Source organism: Mytilus trossulus, chromosome 12 (assembly GCF_036588685.1).
Source record: "Mytilus trossulus isolate FHL-02 chromosome 12, PNRI_Mtr1.1.1.hap1, whole genome shotgun sequence".
In the NCBI taxonomy this organism is placed as follows: Eukaryota; Metazoa; Mollusca; class Bivalvia; order Mytilida; family Mytilidae; genus Mytilus; species Mytilus trossulus.
Window position 1 is genome coordinate 4,926,176 of NC_086384.1, and position 26,206 is coordinate 4,952,381.

A 26,206-nucleotide genomic window follows, 5' to 3' on the forward strand; every position below is an offset into this window, starting at 1 on the left:
GTTGCCGCGGGAAACATGCCAATAACAATCCTCACAATATTTTTTGGTGAATGGTCACTCTCAGACAACGGTTGTATTGTATTTGGGTATTCAAATATGTTAACATTAGTATTGAGCGTAATGTCATTGTGTAATATAAGTATAAACAGATACATTATGGTGTGTAAACCTTTCTACTTCAAAACAGTATATACAAAACGGAACGCTATAAAAATGATATGTAGTAAGTATAGCTTATTTTTAGTGTTTTATTTTATTTCTCTCCAATTTGAAAACGATTTTTTGTTCGATATGTTAAATATAGTATAGTTTTTTTTTAATTAAAAATACTGTCAGAGACTTTTAAAAAATGTAACCATCGTGATTAAATTGTCTCCATGATAAAAACGCCTTTTATATACGTCCTTAAGGTTCTCTATTTATTTTCTGCTCATTAGAGTATACTGTTACCAGCTTAGATAACATGACACTTTCAATTGAATGGTTTTCTTAATACCTTATCTACATATATGACATGAATGTAATAGAAAGTTCCATATAAGGCCAATTGTTCCTAAAGGAGTTGAAACCTTAATTTATTCATAGTTAAAATTAATTTATTAACTTCAAACTATATAGTATGAATACTGCTCACATTTTGAAATATTCAACTACGCAGGAAGTCAGGAAATGTTAATTCATATAAAATAAAATCTGTCAAAATTTACAAAACCAGCTGGTTAAAACTTTAAAGAAACTAAAACGTAAACAGTATACATAGTTTTAGCCTTTACAAGCATAAAGCATTCATAGTTTTACCTGCCTCTGCTATTATAGTCAATTATAATTTTTTGCACCATTTATGGCCATTCTGTTTTCTGTTCTGTGCATCCGTCCGTCCGTTCGTTCGTCTGTTCGTCCGTCTGTGCGTCCGTTCGTCCGATTGTCCGCCTGTTTGTCCGTTCGTCCCGTTTCAGGTATATATAACTTAATGGTTTTGTTAAAATTTTTGGTCGAGGTAGTTTTTGATGAAGTTGAAGTCCGATCAACTTGAGATTTAAGAAATATGTTCCCTATGATACGATCTTTCTAATTATATTGCCAAATTATAGTTTTATCCCATTTGCACGGTCCACTGAACATAGAAAATGATAGTGCGGATTGGGCATCCGTGTACTTGGGACACATTCATGTTAATTTCGTCATGTAAATGAACGAACAAGTATAAATTGTATTAAGACTATACACGAACACGTATACACTGTATTAAGATTATACACGAACAAGTATACATTGTATTAAGACTATACACGAACAAGTATACATTGTATTAAGACTATATACGAACAAGTATACATTGTATTAAGACTATACATGAACAAGTATACATTGTATTAAGATTATACATGAACAAGTATACATTGTATTAAGACTATACACGAACAAGTATACATTGAATTAAGACTATACACGAACAAGTATACATTGTATTAAGACTATATACGAACAAGTATACATTGTATTAAGACTATACATGAACAAGTATACATTGTTTTAAGACTATACACGAACAAGTATACATTGTATTAAGACTATACACGAACAAGTATACATTGTTTTAAGACTATACACGAACAAGTATACATTGTATTAAGACTATACACGAACAAGTATACATCGTATTAAGACTATACACGAACAAGTATACATCGTATTAAGACTATACACGAACAAGTATACATTGTATTAAGACAATACACGAACTAGTATACATTGTATTAAGATTATACACGAACAAGTATACATTGTATTAAGACTATACACGAACAAGTATACATTGTATTAAGACCACGAACAAGTATACATTGTATTAAGACTATATACGAACAAGTATACATTGTATTAAGACTATACACGAACAAGTATACATTGTATTAAGATTATACAAGAACAAGTATACATTGTATTAAGACCACGAACAAGTATACATTGTATTAAGACTATACACGAACAAGTATACATTGTATGAAGACTATATACGAACAAGTATACATTGTATTAAGACTATAAACGAACAAGTATACATTGTATTAAGTTTATACACGAACAAGTATACGAACAAGTATACATTGTATTAAGACTATACACGAACAAGTATACATTGTATTAGGACTATACACGAACAAGTATACATTGTATTAAGATTATACACGAACAAGTATACATTGTATTAAGATAATACACAAACAAGTATACATTGTATTAAGACTATACACGAACAAGTATACATTGTATTAAGACTATATACGAACAAGTATACATTGTATTAAGACTATACACGAACAAGTATACATTGTTTTAAGACTATTATGACCGGGGTGTTGGTCACCTCTGTCATGTCCATTAGTTTCGGGGGAAACTAGCGGTAGTTTAGATAAAGTCCAAGTCGTTGTAAAGTTTACATATTTATTTCACATCCATATATTTCAAATATCAAAACATAACTGAATAACAACATAAAAACAAATATAAAATACAAATACAAAGGACTGATTGACATACGGAAAAGGAATTAATCAAATATCTTTTTATTAAATAATATTAATTCGCGTTTTGCCGAAAGCGGGGATAAAGGATTAAAAACATGCTTCGTATAAGTTTGTCAAGAATGGCTTTTGGCAGTTATCACTTAGTGTCAAATTATCTATATTCTTTGTTACAAAACCTTTTATCTTAAAGACGGATATAAATCTTGGATAATTAATCTAAATGAAAGGATTATAGTTAAGTGTAAAATACAAGTAACTTTTGAATAGCGTAAAGTACAATAAACTAATAAATTATTAAAACGCAATGAGGACTCGGAATAATTGATCAAAAGCAAATATTATAAAAATATACAAAATCCTAAATGTGAACGTTGAACGAACAATTGTCGGGTCATATTACCCCGTCGCTCCTTATCTGATACTCCCGTATTAGCATGTGTAAATTATGAACAAATGATATTTCAAAATGCCTAGTGAAAAATTCAAAAGAGAAAATTGTATTTACATTATTTACAAGCGCGCTATTACGAACATTTGTCGTCTAAAATTTTCTCTCTGAAATGTAATTAAATATAAATGTGTCTAAATACCAACACGAATAAATCACGAATCAATATGTATAAAACGAAGTCTGTAATATTTTTCACCATGCAAATAACAAATGAACACTGTCTCTCTCACCGAAATTCGATACTTGAATCTATATGGGAATATAAAATAAATCATAAATATGTATATAAACATTGTCGTTGCAATAAGTCATTGATTTGTTAAATAAATCTGTTTTCATAACCAACTCTATTTCCATCTGGAATGAACACTAAGACTATCACGGAGATTCTCTTCAATCTGAACTTTGTTACTACATATTTTAAGTTTCAGGAACATTTGTCCGAACTAGTTCTGTAGCACTGTATATATTTATGTACACATTTTTGTACTAATACATTGAATACATCTATGTGAATGTAACCATTTATCAAAATGTCGCTTATACCTGATATCTCTTTTCAATGAAAACGCAAAGTGTAGATGATTTCGATACTTGAAAAGGCATTGTATGAAATATCGCAATACTGATTGTAAAGCTAAAAATATATATTTGCAGTAAATAAAATCTCAACATATTTCTCTTAAACTATTATGATAACTTGGGTACGGATATAAAATGATGGTAAACAAATAGGGGGGGGGGGGGGGGGGGGGGGTCAAACTGTTGAACTTCAAATTGAGAAAAATAGAAAATAGGATATATAAAACTCAAGTGTAAAATTCTTTCTGATTGTAAACATGCTGTGTATTTTGAAACTAAACAGGTTCTGATGGAATTTTAAGACACTATTTTGTCTGAATAAAGATCTGAAGTACCTTTTTTATACTTTGAAATATGCAAATGAACTTGTGTTGTGATGTTGTTAGGAAAAAAAATGTAAGTTTTGAAATAATATAAAAGTTTAACAATAGTTTCTATAAATGCAAAAAGCAGTTAAAATGATTTTTCAAGGTTTGATCGTTTCAGCATAGGATCGTCACTCCTATATTGAAACTCCTTTGAACACGAATTTGGTGACGAGTCCAAGTCATGATCGAAAGGGGTCGAAATAAATGCCAAATGTGTGGTACGACTGTACCCGTTATACCATTGCTAGAAAATGAAAATAACACCAATTTTGTAACAAAATTACAGTTACTTGATGTATGAACTGTCACTGATGTTTGTCTGATAATACGACCATTAACTTGTGTAAAAAAAAACACTAGGTCCAAATTTACGACAAACATACTATGACAACCCAATATAAATTTAAATGTTGTTATACTATAAACAATACCGATTGAAGGTAAAAACATATGGAAATCTGAAGTACTTGATTATGTCAATCTATCAAATTGTAATGGAAGAAAAACACGGGATTGTACATTGTATGCAAGTTAACTTTTGCTATTTATTATTTGAAAAAATAATTTGTAATTGTAATGTTAATGTGTAATTCTACAGAAGAATAAAAAAAGGGGGTGTCGTTTCTATCTCTTTGTTTTACGTGCTTTTATACGTTTAGTCTGATCCATACGAACTTTAAATCGTGTCTTAATTCTGGAGGAATATTTTCATCCGGTTCCCATGAATTGCTTGTGCTACCGAAACCTAACCATTTTATGTAATAATGCATTTTATTGTTTATACGTTTTGCTTTTACTATCCGTTCTACTAGATACAGATCTGAATCATCGTTATTTCGGTCATCATTTGTGTGCCGTTGTACCTGAGTATCGTTTTGTGTAGGGTCATTGGAGTCTGGCTGTGTATCCGTTTGAACAATTTCATCGTCATCCTCAGCAATTACCTCTTCATTGTCATCATCGTCTGACATTTCGTCGTCAGTTGGAACATCTACATTGTTTGTAGGCCTGTCTTGTGGGTCGTAAAACTTCTTTAGTCTGTTGACGATGACAAGTCCTTTAATTGGTACATCGTCAGAACAGCGCCGGAGTCTATACGTGCTTTTACCCTTAACTTCTGTAATGTAATACGGGCCTTGCCATTTATTACAAAGTTTTCGGGATAACCCAACTTCCGTTTTCTTAGTATCTAGCCATACTTTATCACGAATGTTGTAAGAAATTTCTCTTGCTCTTTTATCGTGCTGTGCTTTGTACTTCTTTTGTGCATCGAGTGCATTTTCTCGCGCTATTGCTCTAGCTAAAACTAAGTGTTCATGTAACTTGTCTATTTACTGCTTAGCGACTGGTCCGATTTTGGAGGGTTCTGTTAAAACTGTGTCAATAGGCGTTCTGCATTCTCTTCCAAATACGAGGAAATACGGAGTGTACTGTGTCGATTCAGTGCATACTGACGTGTTCATAGCATGAGCAATACTTGGTAATTTGTCTGACCAATTTAACTGGTTGGCATCAATGCATGTGCGAAGTTTTTCAGCTATTGTCTTGTTATTCTGTTCGTATGTACTGTTTGTCTGGGGTCTGTTACTACTGGTATTTATCTTTTCGATTTCGAAGATATTGCAAACCTCTTTCAATATATTCGACATAAAGTTTTGTCTTTTGTCTGTCAGGATTGCATCAGGCGCTGAATAATGGCATATCCACTGGTTATAAAATAAGGCAGCTACATCTTTCGCGCTTGTATTTTTCATAGGAAGTATTTCCATAAATTTTGTAAATGAATCGACTATTAGTAAAACGTGTGTGTAGTCGTCGGAACTTTTTCTAAATGGTCCTAAGATGTCGAACGAACAATTGTCGGGTCATACTATACACGAACAAGTATACATTGTATTAAGACTATATACGAACAAGTATACATTGTATTAAGATAATACACGAACAAGTATAAATTGTATTAAGACTATACACGAACAAGTATACATTGTATTAAGACTATACACAAACAAGTATAAATTGTATTAAGACTATACACGAACAAGTATACATTGTATTAAGACTATACACGAACAAGTATACATTGTATTAAGACTATACACGAACAAGTATACATTGTATTAAGAAAATATACGAACAAGTATACATTGTATACATTGTATTAAAACTATACACGAACAAGTATACATTGTATTAAGACTATATACAAACAAGTATACATTGTATTAAGACTATACACGAACAAGTATACATTGTATTAAGACTATACACGAACAAGTATACGTTGTATTAAGACTATACACGAACAAGTATACATTGTATTAAGACTATATACTAACAAGTATACATTGTATTAAGACTATACACGAACAAGTATACATTGTATTAAGACTATATACGAACAAGTATACATTGTATTAAGACTATACTCGAACAAGTGTACGTTGTATTAAGACTATACACGAACAAGTATACATTGTATTAAGACTATATACGAACAAGTATACATTGTATTAAGACTATACACGAACAAGTATACATTGTATTAAGACTATAAACGAACAAGTATACATTGTATTAAGACTATACACGAACAAGTATACATTGTATTAAGATTATACATGAACAAGTATACATTGTATTAAGATTATACATGAACAAGTATACATTGTATTAAGACTATATACGAACACGTATACATTGTATTAAGACTATACACGAACAAGTATACATTGTATTAAGACTATACACGAACAAGTATACATTGTATTAAGACTATACACGAACAAGTATACATTGTTTTAAGACTATACACGAACAAGTATACGTTGTTTTAAGACTATACACGAACAAGTATACATTGAATTAAGACTATACACGAACAAGTATACATTGTTTTAAGACTATACACGAACAAGTATACATTGTATTAAGACTATATACGAACAAGTATACATTGTATTAAGACTATACACGAACAAGTATACATTGTTTTAAGACTATACACGAACAAGTATACGTTGTTTTAAGACTATACACGAACAAGTATACATTGAATTAAGACTATACACGAACAAGTATACATTGTTTTAAGACTATACACGAACAAGTATACATTGTATTAAGACTATATACGAACAAGTATACATTGTTTTAAGACTATACACGAACAAGTATACGTTGTTTTAAGACTATACACGAACAAGTATACATTGTATTAAGACTATGCAAGCATTATCACATACTAGGCATTTAGAAATAGTTAAAATACAAGGAACAAGTAAGCAAATAAAGAGAAAGCAATAACAGTTAAGCTAAAACCATGTGCAAACATTTGAATTAATGTTATTGAATACACTCAACGCTCTTCAATGTTCAATGTGTTATATTTATATTATAATTGATTTAAAAAAATAAACTTAATTTAAGGACTTGAAATGTATTTCGCCTAGTTTATATATATTTCACTTGTGCAGATACATATTTGGTATATATTCTGTCAGAGATAAATATTAAATATTTTGTACAAAATCTATTTCTGGTCTATTTGTAAACGTTTATATTTTATCATTGATGCTTCCATGTTTAATTTTTTTCAATTCTGTTAGTTAATATACAGAAAAGAAGATCTGGTATGATTGCCAATGAGACCACTTTTCACAAGCGACCAAATGACATAGAAATTAAGTACACTTATACTTTTAAAACTAAAAAAAGACAAACTCTGTAAAACAAATAATAAAAAAAACTATTTTTATGTTGCAATGTAATGCTTGATAAAATAACCAAAATCAATAAAACAGTTATATTGCCTATGGTTATTACAACATTTATATAAACATAAGGAGGCGTGATATTTTTACGGATGAGACAACTTTCCTCTAAAATTCAAACGGAGTGGGTGGAATATATAACACCGAGAAAAACCCAAACCGTGGAATCGGCTATAAAAGACCCGGACATGCAAGATATGAAACAATTCAATAAATAAACCTAACAGCCTTATTCGTAATTTTTGTTTATAACAAATAAATATGATAGACATGACCCAACAACAGTCAATGAACTGCAGACCCCTGATTTGGGACAGGCACAAACAGAATGTGGCGGGGTTAAACATGTTTGTGAACGTTCGTACCTCTCCTAACCGATTACAGTGGTTTGAAAACACAACAAGCTATAAAAATCAGTTGAAAAAAACCTTAACTCTTGAGATCGATACAAAGCAGAAAAAACATTAAGCATATACACAAACTGGATGTGACAACGCATTTATCCATCCCATCATGCACTTCAACAAATCTACACTGAGTACATATAGGAAGTACTCGCAGTTACTGGCAGCTAGTTCATATAAGAACTAATAAAAACGCATGTATCGGAAACTAAAATAGTTGGTTTTGTTAGGAAATGTAAATCATTCAAGCTTATGTTCAATCATATGGACGTCATGAAATGATGTGTTTGTAACAACATGTACTCTGTGTGAATATTCAGAGAACTTGCAGTACATCAAAACTTTGTAACCAAATATTTTGTCATGAAATGTTGTGTAAAAGGACACAATATTATATATTTAATTAAGAATGCAGTCACGAAATATCATGTTTCGCGAAATATGGCCCATGTGAAACATTCAAGCTTATCATGGTCAATTAAGATAAAGACATGAAATGTAATGTTTGCGTCACAACATGTGCTCTCTGTGACTAATCAGAGTTTTTGCAGTATATGATTAGTGTATAAACTGAGAGTTTGTCGTGAAATGCTGTTTAAAAGGACACAAGCTAATATTCAATAGAAAATGAAGCCACGAAAAACTGTGAAAAAAAACACAGTCAAGCTAATATGTAAAAATGAAATCATGAAATGTCAGGTCTTGTAAAACTTTTCAATGAACTTTCAATATATCAAAACTGGATAAACGAAATGAATCGCTTCTTCTTATTACCAGCTTTGAATTATAACGTCGATATTCAACACCTCATGGAAATTTATTGCAGAAGTATATTAAACTAACTATTCGAACTGAATATAGAAAATAAAATTTCAATTTTTTAAAATCATTTAATAAACGAATTGCATTTTGTTAATGCTGAATGCGTAATTGACTCATTTCATTTCCGAATGCCAAAGTTTAATTCAATTTCAAATAACTTTGAACCATTATCATATAGTATTTAAATATAAAAAAAGAAGATGTGGTATGATTGCCAATGAGACAACTATCCACAAAAGACCAAAATGACACAAACATTAACAACTAAAGGTCACCGTACGGCCTTCAACAATAAGCAAGGCCCATACCGCATAGCCAACTATAAAAGGCACCGATAAGACAATGTAAAACATTTCAAACGAGAAAATAACGACCTTATTTATACATATATTTGTATACAGAATACAAGTTTTAAAAAAATACTAAACATATTATCTAACATTCTTAATATTAACAAAATGTAAATAATAATTCTTTGCAAACTACAAATAAGCATATGAGCAATTCACTCTTAAATGGCACGTGCCTCCTGTTCTGAACATAATAAAAAGTGTTAACATACTATACTTCGATTATGGTGTGAAGGTAGATTCAAGCACAAGAGAACAATGATTGTCCAAGACGAAGTACTAAAACAACTTGTGGTTACTAGAGACAATTTCTATCATGTTTTCCTTGATAGAGAATTGCTGCTCACCAGGAAGCTATTTAACCAAGAGTTCCAAATGGTGAAGTTAAAATGATCCCATCGTAAATATAACGGAGTTTCACAGATGAAACTGAATCTGTTCCTTATGTTTTAACTACAATACCCTTCTTTGCCATTAATGTGACCTACCGAATAAGACTATTTACCGAATTTGTAATAACATCTCTCCTTTTCTAAAATAGTTTACATTTACATTTGTGTAACATAAGGAAATTGACGGAATTAATGTAGACTAAGAATCGGTAAATTTCGACCGGAACGGATGTTTTAAATTAATCCGGTTTGGCAAACTTCGTGCTCTACGATGTTTAGGTATGAACACTCGTTGCTAATATTATCACATGTGACTAGAGGTTAATTTCGACCAGAACGGATGTTTCAAATTGGTCCGGTTTGGCAAACTTCGGGCTCGGCGATTTTTAGGTATAAGCACTCGTTGCTAATATTATCACATGTTACTATAGGTCAATCGGGTTTATAAAAGGTTAGTGAAAAATTTATAAAAGCCGTGTGTCAAATGAAATGAATGGATAATATGAAATGCATAAAGTATAATAAAAACAATGAACACATATAACTGAATATGTTGTCGTCTTGAAGACAACAATCATGTTATAAATAGTGTTTGCTAAATAGAATTATAACGAAAAGTTGATTTTAATGGTACAAAATTGCATTGAAATGATTTGCTATGACATATCGTAAATTGATTTATATGCAAGCCAATACTTCATTACATTCATGATTTCTTCATGTACTAAGTGGCATCTACATTACTTGCACATGTGGTACAGATAAAATATATATAAGTGTTCTGAAAGGGAGGAAATGACTTGACTTTAATTGCATTGTCTTCATCAACTTTATTTGAACGTTGTGGGAACGTTGTCTCATTGGCAAGCATATCACATCTCCTTTTTCAAATAATGCTAAAAATAGTTATGGTACGTAATGGATTCAATGACTATAGATTTCTTTATTTCCGTACAAGACTTTCTTATATATCAGTACTGTGCATTCGCCTTATACTATATATCTTAAATGTTTCGTTTTTTTATTAGGAAAGAATAAGCTCTAAATGAGACATGAAGGATACCAAAGGGATGTTTAAGTCGAATGTAAATGGGGGATATCTTCAGTTATGTTAACTGATCGTTGAACAATGAATATGGACATAATTGAAGGGACTATTTGGCTCTTTTACTATGTATAAAGATAGACATGGGGTAATCGTCATGTGTTTATACATTCTCATACAATTAATAATCAACTTGAGAAAATAATCTTGTAAAATAGTGGTCACATCACGGTTTGTATGGACCACTGACATATTTAATTTTTGCAATCACATTGAATTGTTGAACATAATGTACGATCTTAATCAAACGTTTTGCTTATTTTATATAAAAGAATCATTATGTAATGGTTATATGGATAGCACGTGCAATCATGGATGCTGCGATTATTGTTTGAATTAAATTTCACAGACTAAAACAAATATAAAAATATATAATGATAATAAAGTAGACGTATTCTTATGCTTTTGCAAAACAAATTGATAATTAAAAACTAAATCATATATGTGTATCCTAATTCTAAGAGAACTGCACAATATAAGATAAGTACAGTTTTGTTTTAATACCAACAGCAATTAATTTTCATATCTTTTTAAAACAATTGTTAAAAATCAGTGACACAAACGACAGTTTATGCAAAACCAGTTTAAATTATGAAAACAGAAGGGAACACACGTAACTAGCTATGGTATATGGCTATATTAAGGTTTCAACCAGGCTGTGTTTAATATCATAGCAACTATTACAGCTGCTTTGCTCGATACATATATCTTCTTAACGTTATTTTTTAAACTCATTGCATTATGATTATCTACTTATTTTATGGTTCAAAGCAATAACAACATAGCCATTACTCATAAATATGTAAGTAGATATTTTCCCTTATCTTTGAAGGTGATAATATAGAGGCAGCAATCTACCCAATTGGTAGTGCACCAAAATTTATGGAGTTACACACAAGAAAATGAACTGAACTAATCTATTACTATTTACATATTTATGAATAGCAATTAACACATGATTAATATATAGCAATAGCAATATAGCTTATTTCAAAACAGAGCACGCACGAAAAATGAACCACAGATAAACAAAAAGTATATCAAGACAGCTATACCAATTTTATATTGAAACAGCTATACCAATTATATATTGAGACAGCTATACCAATTATATATTGAGACAGCTATACCAATTATATATTGAGACAGCTATACCAGTTATATATTGAGACAGATCGATCAATTTTACGGTCAAATGAAAAAAAAAAAAAAAGGCATACAAGTCCATTTTCAGAATCCTCTCCCTGACACAAACCATCCCACCCTCCACTCATCTGCCACTAATAAAGTATATTGAATATAACACAATATACATAAAACATCATTGTAAATGATATCCTTATCAAAAAAAGTAAAAGCTTGTTTTGGTCATGCGTGATTGCGATACAAATATTTAAATGCTAATACAGCATAATACAAGTCTGTCTGGGTAAATATTAGCTGCACTTAAAGTAAGGAAGTCAACAGAAAATCAGAGTACTTATCAGTTTTACATGAGTTTTACAGATTTTATACAAAATCGAATATAACTTTTCTGAATATTCCTAAAATTCAATATTTCAAACAAAACAAAGTAGTCACAAGTGTCAGAAAGGAGGTAAAGTTGTGTTTAACTAAAACACTTGGTTCATTAGGGTCAGAATAACTGTTTCTATGTGATGATAAAAGTAAATGTTCTCATCTAAAACTTTAGAATTTATCATGTTAATGTATTTAAGTGCGACATTTCTTGCAATTGTTTGTAGTTGTGCTTTCACTGGCAATGTGTGTTTTTGGATCATTATATTAAAGTCTTCTGAATTACGAAAAATTACATACGTGTTTTTACTTGGACTAACAACTGGAGATTTGTTAGTTACTACATTAAATATGCCTATCACTATATTAACAATATTTTCTGGAGAATGGATATTTTCGAAAAGAACGTGTATTATATCTGGCTATTTCAACATGTTAACGTTGGTACTGAGTGTAATGTCTTTGTGTAACATAAGTATTAATCGCCTTATAATGGTATGTTATCCATTTTATTTTGCTCAAATCTACAGTCAAAAAATACAGCAATAATGATGTCTAGTAAGTACAGTCTTTTTACAATTATTGAAATAAGCGTTTATTTACCTAAATTTACATATGTGTGGTTAATATATAATTCTTAGCAGTATACTTTGTTCCAAAAAGATATATTTTTCGCGATTGTGACGAATTCAGTTGTCCACATTTGATCGTCAAAGAAAAACTGTCCTCGATGGTGACGAATTCAGCTGTCCCCATTTGTTCTATACAGCGATAAAATCTCGGCGATGCTGACCATTCAAATGTCTACCTTTGTTTGACGGAGATACGCCTTTTGCGATGGTGACGAATCCATCTGTCCGACATTGTTCGACAGAGATAACCTTTACTCGATTTTGACGAATTCAGGTGTCCACCTTTTTAAGATAGAGATAAACTTTCCGCGATGTTGAAAAATTTAGCTGTCCTTTTTTTTCGACAATTATAAACTTTCCGACATGTTTGATACGCTTAACTTACTGTCCATATTGTACAATTTTCAATATAAGCCTTTATCTAGTCCGTAGTGTTTCTATGTGTTTGGTCTGCCCATTTTCGGAGGCATATCATATTTAATTTGTCATCTAGATATTAATTACAAGTTGATGCTGGCTGATCAGTAGAAGAATGAAAAATATAGTTTACATGGATCTATTAAAGATGTGTATAATTTAATGTGGTTGAGGGAGTGACTAACATATGAATTGGTACTTATATGCACACTGACCGTATTAGATCCTGAATTATATATTAAATCATACTAATTAAATGTTATTAATACGTATACGTTGCAATCTTTTGTCAATCTTGAGAACACATGCACTCTATTATTTCTTATGCTTATTATGTATCTTGTTTTCATGAAAAAGAATCCGAAAATCTAATTGACATTAATAATTCATTAAAGCTGACAATTTGATATCGATGATATGGTGTGAACGTGATGTCTATCCCGGATTTAATTAGATCTAATATGACCTTGCAATTTTATATAACTTGGACCCTTTAAAGTTTCCAAAAATACAGAGTAAACAATTAATATTTTAATAATTATACAATGTATTTACATTTGGGAGGAATTATATACAAAGCTGTTATTTTTGTCAATAGTTTACAATAGGAATACTACTGTCATTACATAAACAAGTAATAAACAGGCGGAAGATACAAATGGAAAACGCAAACTCATACAAAGTGACAACACAAGTGCTGTTTTTTACCCTTATTGATCTCTATATATTCCAGTTTCTAAAATAAAATTAAATACATGCAAATAATGCGGTAGTTAACAATAGATTTGGTACGTACAACCTTCAGATGACACAGTTGTTCATTCTCTCATAAGATAAGGTTTACTTAAAATGCTTTCGTGGAAGTTTTTATCGGAAAACAAATACACTTTTGTTTTCAAATGTTGTGAAACTTAATATCATAAAGCATTAAAACATTGGCACTGTATTTTTTTTTCATTCAGTTTTAATGCAAGCAAAGGTTCAAAGAATACATGATATTTAATTTATCAAAGAAGCCAGTTTTGTGTCTTTTATTTAGCAACTTCAAATATCTCCAAAGTGAACATATTAACGTCGCACAATACTTGGCTTATACAGACAATTGTACAAACATGTCATCTACAATATATCCGATAGTGCAATTATAGAGCTTTTTTTCCTCGTGTGCTCTTTTTGTCTAATAGAGAGTGTGTTTTTTTAAAGTTTTATTCATATAAGTAGGAAGCATACCGACAGTACAATATAAAGTTAAATACTCTATAATAGCATGATTAAAGTAATTTAAAAAGCTTTACGTTATTAAGTTGCAAACGTAAAATGTAACCATTTTCGAGTGATATATGGACCCCTGTGTTTTTTAATAACATAACACTTTATACAATATTAAGATTATTTATTCCAATTACTGAAGAAATCGCCGATAATTGTTTTATTTTCAAATCGATAAATATACAGTACAAATTACCTTTTTTTTTATTTATTATTTAATTGTAATTAGACTGACAAAAAGATTTTTTTTAATGATTTATGAGCATAATGATTATACTATTGTAAAATGGATATTCAAAACGCTTTACAAAGCTGTGCATATGTTAATCTTCTGTAACAAAACAAAATAGAAATGTCTGACAAAAGGACAGAAATGTTTCCGAAATTTTGAACCAACATATCTTTAAAGTTGGTACATGAAGCTATATTTTCTAATTACATATTTAAATTGACTAGGTGAACCATAGCAAGTATGCACATTTTTGTACAAAAATCACACTGGACTAAATTTGTATCACATAGTTTTCAAGGGCAAAACAGACAGCTTATAAAACTCTCCAATTCCCAAGTTCTTATCAAATAATTTAAGCGAATATATCAGTTCATTCTGGTTTATGTCTTCCCCCTACCTCGGAGCTATTTCACTTTTAGATCAGGTATTGTAGACAGCATTAATCTAAACATCAATTCCAGCTGAAATGATTATCACATAATATGTCCCCTGTAGTGATGTTCAATGCAAGACCACTTAGTTTTTATAGAATCGAATTCAGCATTCATAAATACTTTCGACTATTAAATATATGGTATTATACAACATCTTAATCTAATGATTATCATTATGACATTTATTTCGTCACATATCTGAATTATGAATTTATTTCTGAATAAGTCAGATATAATCTAATACAATGTAATGGGATCTACAGAGTGTCACGAAGTTCGAGATTATCGACGATAAAAGTAATAAAACGATTACTGATCGGATACAACTGTAATGATTTATTGTATACAAATTAAATTACAATAGTTTCTAATGGATAAAAAATGTAAGTTTTTTTATCCAGTTTCTATCTTTATATATCATGTAGTTTTCTTTTGAAAAACACTGCTGTTTCTAAATAAAATAACGTGTAGGAAGGTCATGAACAGAACGCTTTATCGAGTATAGTACGATATATCTCCACTAAACAGTTAAATTTTCCTATTTTATTAAATACAGGGCTTGCTACATATCATCATTTAAAACTTAACAGTTGAAAGTTGATCTCTATCGTATTGCAGTAGATTGTGTAGCTGACTCTGTCTCTTTTCTCATCAAAAGACGAGAAACTATATATTTCCTTTTATAATGCTATTTTGTGTCTTCATAAGACAATGTCGTTACATTTTTGCACCTTTACCAAGTCAGGAGCTGCTGATCATTGTCAGTTTTTTTTTTCAATTTTAATTCATTTATATATTACGGAGTTTAGTAAGACGTCCATTATCACTGGTCTAGTATACATTTTTTAAATTTTTCTATCAAAAAATTAGCACAAGAGTTGTAAATGTTTTTTCAAATTGGTAATAATTTAACTATCGGTATCGGAAACATATCGTCTTGCTCTTGGTTTGGTTTTGAAATCAATTTTTCTCATTGTTTTCTATGTAAATAATCTGAAAAAATCATTCGCTCAATGTTGAATTTAAAAACGTAAGAAAATCAGACGACACATTTGAAGTTGAAATTCGTCTGATATGCGAAAACATACAGTTTTTGTTATTGAATTTTGAAAATTGCTCAGTCTCAATCAAAATGAATTCTCAGTTGTGGTAGGTAAACAGATTTTATCGAGATACAGCTGACATATTGGTAACCAGTAAACATGTTCTGATAGCTTAGAGATTACATAACTATCATAAGAAGCCAAGAATCATCAGTATAGATTGAAATTCAAAATACAATATCCGATCAAATAATAAGTATACCATAGATATATAGACCCTTGATGAAAATAAGTTCTTTTAATGATTTGAACATGCACAATAACAAAATTTAATGTAAAATAACAAAAAATACCGAGCTCCAACATTTGTCCAAAGAAAAGTCAAATGGGAAAGTCAAAAGCTCTAACACATCCAAAAACTTTAATAAAAACTGTTATATTCCTGACTTGGTACTTCGAACTTCGTACTTTTTTATTTATTTGTTTACTTTTTTTTTATTCAAGTCACTGATAGCTTTTTGTAGATGGAACGCGCATCTGTTGCAAATACAAAAAGTCAATCCTGGTATCTGGTTCGATGCCACTGCTGCTAGCGTTGTTTTATTCCATGAGCATAGCCCAGTAGTCAGCACTGATGTGTTACCATGAATTATCATTGAATAGATATGTTTATATAACTTTGATTTTTTTTAATTTTAAGGCTTTTCTAAATCAGGAATAGATCAACTTATTTGTATATCTGATGGCAAAATTTTTAGCAATGGTTGGAACCCAATACTCGTCATGATCACCTTCATACTTTATTTGTTTATCTTTGTTGACCTTTTTTAATATCTTTAAAAGCAAATAAGATTGAAACATAATGTTGACTGTCATATCCTTATATTTTTATCACTATAAAAAAAAAGTCAACAAAGAAAATTGAACGGCATATAGACAAATCACATACGCAAACATGAACAGGACAAGATATACATACAATGATCACAGCACAACAACAAAAAACGAAAATGTGGTATGATTGTCTATAAGACAACTCTCCACAAAACATTGGCGGATGCACAGGTACCCAGTAAGGTCAAGGGAAATAACAAATGGACTAAACAGTAAAGGTTACGAAATTACAAAGACAAATAAGGAAAACAGTTACACCTTATAAAGATGATAAACTACGTCCGGACCTACATTTAATCATTTTAGTTGTGCATCTTTTGTCAATTAAAAATATATTATCATAATTTTAGTAATGCATCTGTTATTGATTAAGAAAATCTTATTACTTTACGAAATGACACTATTGTTTATGTTAACAGAGTTATGCTAAATTTTATCTCCTTGGTAAATTACTAAAATGCGTTTTTGTCATTAATATAACAGATTACCATATTGACTCGAAGTATTTTGGCTATTTGTAAATTAAATTTTTCATTAGGTTTATGTATTGAACATTCTCATCATTTGTCGCTATCCGTATAATATTGTCTGAAGAAAAATACTGCAGAAAGATTCGTGCATAGTCAGTTACAAGATTGGAAACCATCCAAACTCTAAAATTTGCTGTTTGGAAGGAAAATTCATCCAAAGCAAAAATACATGTACATGTAGATAATAATCCCTTCCACTGACGGATTGGATGAACATGCCATACCAAATGATGTACGTCTTTTACAATGATCAAACGTTTTTAAACATGTCATGCTATAGTTGATAATAACACTGTACATGTGCGACAATACTTGATTGTAAAACAAGCTAATGACAAAGTTACAGAAAACGCACAGGCACAACTGGGTTCAACCATTTCTAATACATTTAAGCTTGACGTTTATTACAAGCTACATATTACTAAATTAAACGGTCAAAATATGATAGATCTGACATACAAAAAATATTATATTACTATTTAATGCTAACTTTATAAGGGGCAAACGATAATAGAAATATATTTTGACAGGTTAGAAGTCGGTCGTTTTCTTTCCGATGACTGCCGATTGTATTATGATTCTTATATATTTATCTGTTGATCCTGATGAAGCAGATTACTATCATGAGTAGTGTTTTAGAACTTAACAGATATGCAAAGAATGCGTCAATGGCTCAGTAAAGCAATAATAACAACAAACAACATGACCCAGAGATCAATATCATGTGTATTTATAAATTGTTAAATCAAATGTTAAATAAAAAAAAAACCATAAACAGTGTTTCTATTCAAATTTCAGTTACCATAATATAATGATGCTTTAAAACGTTTACTTGACCAACGCATTCATTAAACTACATATGTACATCCGCTGGCATGTTTTAGGAATATAAACGTCGGTTTGATACTTTGCAGTTATTTTCCTATACATTGACTTCCTCCAGTTAGCACATTCGTTGTCATAGAAGCAACCGGTTGTACTCAGCCCACAAACACATAACATCACAAACATTCTACATTCGCTATAACAAAATCGATTATTAAAAAGTTAGCACTATGTTATTTTACCTAGTATTTCTTTTGGGGGGATTTGCTGTTTGACAAATCGTGAACAATTATCTACTTTTTATTATTAGATATGACAAGATGTCACAAGAATCAATTACAGCAAGAATATGCTTTTTATTCCGAATTATATACATGTAGTCATATTACCAAGTGTCAAGGCGAAATATGCAGTGCTTAATTAAGACACTTGTTCTTAGTGTCTAATGATCAAATTTGTTTGTGAACCTGTCCTGTTTCTTAATGTCAATTATTTACACCACTCAATAACTGTCCTCTGGGTACATGTAACAGATACAACGTTATACTTTGGTTTGCGTATTATCTTTGGTAATTACGATAATTATAATACTTTTATCGTGGTTTTATTTCTTTTTACACAGCATATTTGTGTCGAAACTATTTTACAAGTGATGCGATATTTTTTGTTTGATCTAGATAAGCTCTACATCTCAGCATTACTTATTAAAATGAGCGTATACACTGTTGAAATTGAATACCTTTATTTCAAAGCTAAAGCTTTACAATATCCTTTGAGGTCGATGTTTCATTTTAATAGTCATTATTAAATCATTGATTACCTGTTTCGACATTAACATTCGTTAACTGTCTATTATATCCTTGTTAAAAGGTTAAACGCATGAAAATTGTATATATATTCCGTTCTAAAATAGAGCAATTTCCGATAATTACATGTTGGTTAATTTTAAAATCAATGATAACAATACAAGTCTATTTGTAATGATGAAATGTATTACATTACGTAAGTCTATGGATGATCAGTTAAATCTAAGTTCTATCAGAGTATTGGGTTATGTAAAGGTTATAAAAGTGTAGTTAAAATGAACAAAAATTAGACGAAAATTTCAAATTGGGGTAATCACAACACGTTGAATTCGCGTCTTTGTTCCACCGTTATTTGTGAGATATTCGACCCCTGAACTTACCATGCCAATTGGAATCGTTTAGATTTCTCCATCCTATACAAAACAATATGGCCCCCGTGTCCAAAATAAAGAACATTAGGGTAAATGCAAGTGCTACCAATTTCTAAAAACAATTGTGGGAATAAGTATTTGAGACTTTTCGCTATATATTTCTTATAAAACTAGATTTTCTCAAATTGGTTTAATTTAAGCAATTTTAAGCAATTTTATGCTCCTTACGCAGAAACTGCTCCAACAAAGTTATGAGGAGGACAGATTAAAATTGACACTTCGTAAATTTTATGGACACCATCACGAATTGGTGGATCCATATGATGTCTCTTTAACCAAACTAAGGACATTTTTACCACATGGTAGATTGTGGTTTGTCATTATGTCGTCTTATCTTTTAATTACCAAACGTGACTTATTCCCGATTGTGACTGTTTTGCTGTATGTGAATTCGTATTACTATAAGACGTGTTTCTGTACTTGTTTATCCCAAATTCATGTATTTAGTTTATATGTTTAATGTTATATTTGTAATTCTCATCTTCTCATTTTGTCAAATGTGTTGACGTCTTTTTATTATATTTAGGTGTTACGGATAGAAAAATTAATCACCGCCTTTATTAATTATATTTAATTTTGTACGATTAATTACGTTTGAAGTTGGATTCTTAACAAACTGGACAATATATATTACAGTTAATTGCTATTAATAAGTATTGCAATATGCATTTTGTTTTAATTTTGTTTTAATGAATTATCAGTATTTAGTTTTAATATAATCTTAAAGCAATCCTAATTCTAGCTCACTTTTAAATTATAGTTTTTCATAGTTATCAAAAGTACCAGGATTCATGTGTGACGTCATGCTGTTTCTAAATTTTATAAATTCAAATGTAGCATAACGTTTGCCTTTTCGCCATCGTATGTGACGTCATTTTTTTAATTGCGTTAACGCCTGGACTGATTCTGGTGTGTCTATGCTGTATTGAACTTGGCATCATGTATTCGGGTTTAGTTTTCTGTAATAAGTTAATACTTTAGTTTCATTATGAATATATCTTTCACATTCATTTGTTAAAATTTACTGTTTGCAATAGCATGAATCGTTCTATATAATAGTGTTCTTATCCCGGGCATAATACAATGCCGTATTAAGCAAAACCTTTTCAACTTTTGATCTTCAGTGCTTTACAACTTTGTACTTTTTTCACTTTCGATCTTGTATATCTGGGCGTTATGTATTCGGGTTTAGTTTTCTGTAATTAGTTTTTACTTCAGTTTCATTATGTATATCTCTTTCATATTCATTTGTTAAAATTTACTGTTTGCAATAGTTAGAATTGTTTTATAAAATATGAATGTTCTTATCCTAGGCATACAAACAATGCCGTATTTGGCAAAACCTTTTCAACTTTTGATCTTCAGTGCTGTACAATTTTGTATTTTTTTCGTCACCGGTGAGTCTCGTGTGGACTAGACGCGTTTTTGGCGTATTGAATTTTAAACCCGATGTTTTTTGTTATCTATTAATCATGCTTTTCTTTGTCTAATATGTTCTGCTTTTTATTTGTATTGTAGTCCTGTAATTTTTTGTTTTCATTTCAATGTTATATTTAACTGTGCCATTAAAGTGCGAGGTTTGGCATGCCTTAAAACCAGGTTCAACCCACCACTTTTATTCCCCTTTAAAAGTGTCCTGTACCAAGTCAGGAAGATGGCCATTGTTATAATATTGTTCGTTTCTGTTTTCTCTTATTTTTGAGATAAGACGTGGCACGGTACTTGTCTATCCCATATTCATGTATTTGGTTTTGATGTTATATTTGTTATTCTCGTGGTGTATTGTCTGTTGCTTGGTCCGTTTCTGTGTGCTGTTGCGTTTCGGTGTTGTGTCGTTGTTCTCCTCTTATATTTAATGCGTTTCCCTCAGTTTTGGTTTGTTGCCCCGATTTTGTTTTTTGTCCATGGATTTATGAGTTTTGAACAGCGGTATACTACTGTTGCCTTTATTTAAGCAATTAATACTAATTTTTAAGAATAGTCATAAGTTTATTTGTTTATTTGTTTGTAGTTTTATAAAGAAATGTTGAAATCCACCTAATATACATTTAAACTTAAATTGTCGGACGACTCATTATAGAAGTTAATGCACTAAAATGACGATTTAAAAAAAAAAATGTGTTTGTCTTTTATCTAAAAACTATAAAAGAGAGGCAACAAATATCAGAAAGACGCCAACCTTCAAGGGCTGTATAGCCAGTCAAGGTCCTCAAAAATTCCATGATCATTAAAGATATATTCAATCAAAGTATCAGCAAGATAAGACTTACAAATCAGTCAACATGGCAAAAATTCTCTTTCAAAATAATTTGAAATTTGAGATTCTATTTTGATATTCATGCAGTATCATTTGATTTGAATACAAGTGAACTATCATATAGGAACAATAATTAGATTGTTTATGTGTCTTGCAAATTAAATGGACACTGACTTTTAACCTTGAGTTTTTGATCTTTTTGGCTTCTGTCTCTTGTAAGTAAATAATTACAACTTGATCGATATAAATAAAGAGATATTAATCTAAATCAGCGGGTCACCATCTAAACATATAGACATGAATCGAACTTATTTTTTTCATATTGGAGTTCAGAAAATTGATCGAAAACGTTGTTTGCTAGACTTTTGACATTAAAGTGAAGTATAAAAAAGAAGATGTGGTATAATTGCCAGAAACCAAATTACACAGAAATTAATAACTACATGTATCGCGTTGTGGTTCATTACACGGGCTTGTAGCTTGCGTCGTCGTCAAATGACCCGCGTCATCGTTTAATTGTCTTCCGCCATCGTTCAAAACTATTAACGTTTTTATAGCCCGACGCCATTTTTTACCAATTATAATCAAATGCATGTAATGGCATAACCCTTAGGCCTTTTAATATTATATTCCAATACCGTTTTAACGCCTGAAGGATATCCGGATTAAAATCGCTAATCACTTGTACTTGAGCTTGTACAGGTAGATCAAAAAACCAGACAGGAGAAAACTATCTGAAGAGAGACGATTCATTTGTCGAATTATTCAATTCACTTTCTACAAATGCTTATGATAAGTTAGTTTAAAGAAATAAATTATTAGTCCAGTTACAATACAAAGAAAACAGTTTATAAAGTCGAACCCGTGCTTTAATTTTGACTTACGCAATCAGCATCCTCCTTTTTAAAGAAGTACAAAATAAGACGTAAATCAGTTATCTTCAACTTGCAGAAAGGGAATGCGTGGTGTTGAATGATAGAAAATAAGACCTACAGCAATTGCATAAAAATTGAGTTAATGATCGAATAAACATTCATATCATATGTATCTACTAAGCCAAACTAACAACTCACGATATTCATTGTGCGTACGTTATCTACATAATAGCTCTAATCTTAATAACTTTTCTCCGTTCAATTTATCTTTGCATAGAAATTTAGTCATACGACATTCTACCATTAGGAACAAATATCAAAGGTAATGGAGTGTTTTTATCGCTGTACAAGGTATGCGACCATGTACATCGCCCATAGTGCGGACGCTCAATTAATAGCGTTTTGAACGTCTGAAGATCTCTGCAAGTATTTAACATGTTTAATTATGTTTTCATTTTTTTTCCATTTTTTATTGAGAGATCAGCAGTAGACTTTCATAAACATGTCCGCATGGCTAATTTCAGGATTTTCAACTAACAAGGTATCTACTTATTCAATTAACAATCCAATCAAAACAGCGGTTCATCGACTTTACATAGGCTTATCCAGTCGTTAGTGTTTGTAAATTACTGAAATGAAGCATACAATACTGTCCAGTTGAAGTTAAAACCAACAACAATCGATTTTGTTAATTATCAACTCTTGTAAAACAAAAATTCCTTGATGCATGATCTCTGACGATGAGTGAAAACTAACACCATATGAAGTTTTAAGACGGTCAAATAATTTCCAGTGCATGCGGAAGACCATATAAACTAGGCCGACAATCTATACATCCATTAACGATAGAAATGAAAGGTTTATTCGTGACTAAACACAATAAATTAGATAACTTTAAAACAACTTTATCAAACTAGTATTCAATCAACTAGCGCTTTATCGACAGAATTAATGGACCTTCAAAAAGAAAGATGATTAAACGAAGGCCATGAGGGATGCAACTTTGTCTTAGATATATTTCAATGTGAAAAGTTGATTTGTAAATAAAAATGTACACAAAAAAAAACAAAATGCACATTTCAATTGAAAATACAAGAGAAATGTATCACTAACATAATATTAAAAGATCGTTAGTTTGCATGTTTAACGTCTATTGGTAAATACTTCACAAATATCCCTGCATATTTTGAATGGAAAAATGTGGAGAATTGAAATAGTGATGACACGCAAATAATTAATAGCCTTTTATTGCATTTTAAATATAGAGAGCAGCATAAGACAAGTAAATCAAGTATTCTGTATTGTCAATACTTCCTACTCATGTTCAACATTAACAACATGAACAAGGCGAATTTGGAATTAAAAGCAAAATTAACATTCATTGAACACTATCGAATGCACAAAAAACCCAACCGGATTTGACTATAATATTTCAACTTTTTCTACATTGAGCATTTAACTGTATTGATGTAATATTGAAACCTACAATCAATAAAAGCAGATTATATGTGTCTAACCCTGACCATCAACTGTAAAATTCTACGCATAATTTTGTTTTTCTTATTGAAAAAATCGTCAATGATATTAATGGTAGATCTTTTAAATTACGGCTAATGTAAAGTTTTGAACCTTTTATTAAGGCTTCATTAATTTGCTATATATTGTGATATGTAATATGTTGACATTCGATAGTCTTGACAGCCACACGTCAACAAAGCCTCTCAAATTAAGGTGTATTGTGTATATATTTATGATTAAAATCATAATGCCTTGTGAATTTAAACGTCCATAGAATTTTTGTAACATCTGACGACTTACTGAGTTTGTTTACGAGTTCAAACTATATATAATGTTATTATAACCTTAAAATACAGATTTAGCTCGGATATATGTTTCGCTGTGTCATGACTATTTGATGGATTCTTCAAACGCTATTGAATCGTTATTGCAATTTCTGAATAAACTATTTATTATAGTAGAAATGTATGTTTAGGAAGCTAGAAAAAAAAGTTGCAAATGTCATATTTTGAATTTTGAATTGATTAAATACACCAGAATGTTAAATAACAAGATAACATAAATTCTCGTTTTCACACTAATTTGGTTGGGAAATTGACTCACAGTTAATTTCTTTAGCAACGGTAAACTTGATAGTCAGAGGTGATATTGCACAGTATCTTTTAAAATAAGGAAACATCAGTTTAGAAATACACATTTACTAAACATTTGTGTTAGCATGCAGCACCTTTTGTATCGATAAGGAGAAAGAATCAATAATTTGTAATATTCATTTAATAGACATATATGCATGAGGGACCAGGGATATAAGGATGATCAAAAGTACAACTGAAATATAGACTCCTAAGCAAGACACCTCGTACACTAGCTACAGTTGTTGTTCTTTCAAATGCAAAGCTATTAATTGATAATGATTCTATTTTTTTTTTGCAGGTTGTGTTAGTGTTTCCATAGTTTTATCGTTACCACCGCTTGTTGGATGGGCTGAATACTCTTACATCCCTGCACAACATTTTTGTTTTTGTAATTGGGCAAAAGCTCCGTCGTATGCATTTTTTATGATAGGTTGTTGTTTTGGTATACCATTTACAGTTATGTCTATATGTAACATACTTATCTTTCGAACTGTACGAGCTAGTAAGAGTCGCGTGGCAGCTGCTAAATCAAAAAGTTTTTCAAACAGTCAACATAGAGGAAGCTTAAAATCTACCATTGTGACGCAGGCGTCTTCAATCCTTCCGGAACCTTCGACAGTGTCATCTTCACATACCGATAAAACATTATTATACATCGCTAATCGTAATCATAACAATAGAACAGCTGTTACCTTGGAAAATCTATCTACTATAGACGATGTAAAGGTGAATGTATCAACAGTCAATTCCAATTCAAATAGACTGTCAGTTGTAAAATCAAAACAGCAGCAGAAAATCATAAGACATGCGACAGACAAAGCACGGTCAGATGAAATACGTCTCGCTCTCGCTCTTGCCATTGTTGTTATTATGTTTGTAGTTTGTTGGCTACCGTTTTGTATAAGTATGTTAATAGGCATATTTAGTCCAAATGCTGCGTCTGATAAATTTCATATGTGGACGTTGTTAATTGGTTATTCCAATAGTTGTATGAATCCGGTTATTTATGGTGCTTTGAACAAAAAGTTTGGTGAAGGGTTTAGAGACATTTTTTGTCGATTTTGCAAAAGATAAAGAAATTGTTATTGTTTACTGTTATTGAACAAATTCTTCGA

The 26,206-nt window shown here is 30.7% G+C and overlaps 1 protein-coding gene across 1 annotated transcript; it reads left to right on the top strand.

Moving 5' to 3' along the window:
- LOC134692997 (tyramine receptor Ser-2-like) lies at positions 1–26,206 on the top strand. Its single transcript, XM_063553664.1, has 2 exons — positions 1–223; positions 25,390–26,206. Exons 1-2 carry the CDS (start codon positions 16–18, stop codon positions 26,163–26,165), a joined length of 984 nt encoding a protein of 327 aa, XP_063409734.1. The 5' UTR covers positions 1–15; the 3' UTR covers positions 26,166–26,206.

Bases quoted from the DNA above. Each gene is read 5' to 3' on its own strand.
- LOC134692997 (XM_063553664.1), top strand. From the start codon at position 16: ATGCCAATAACAATCCTCACAATATTTTTTGGTGAATGGTCACTCTCA. The intron at 224-25,389 runs GTAAGTATAGCT...TTTTTTTTGCAG, and splicing joins CGCTATAAAAATGATATGTA to GTTGTGTTAGTGTTTCCATA.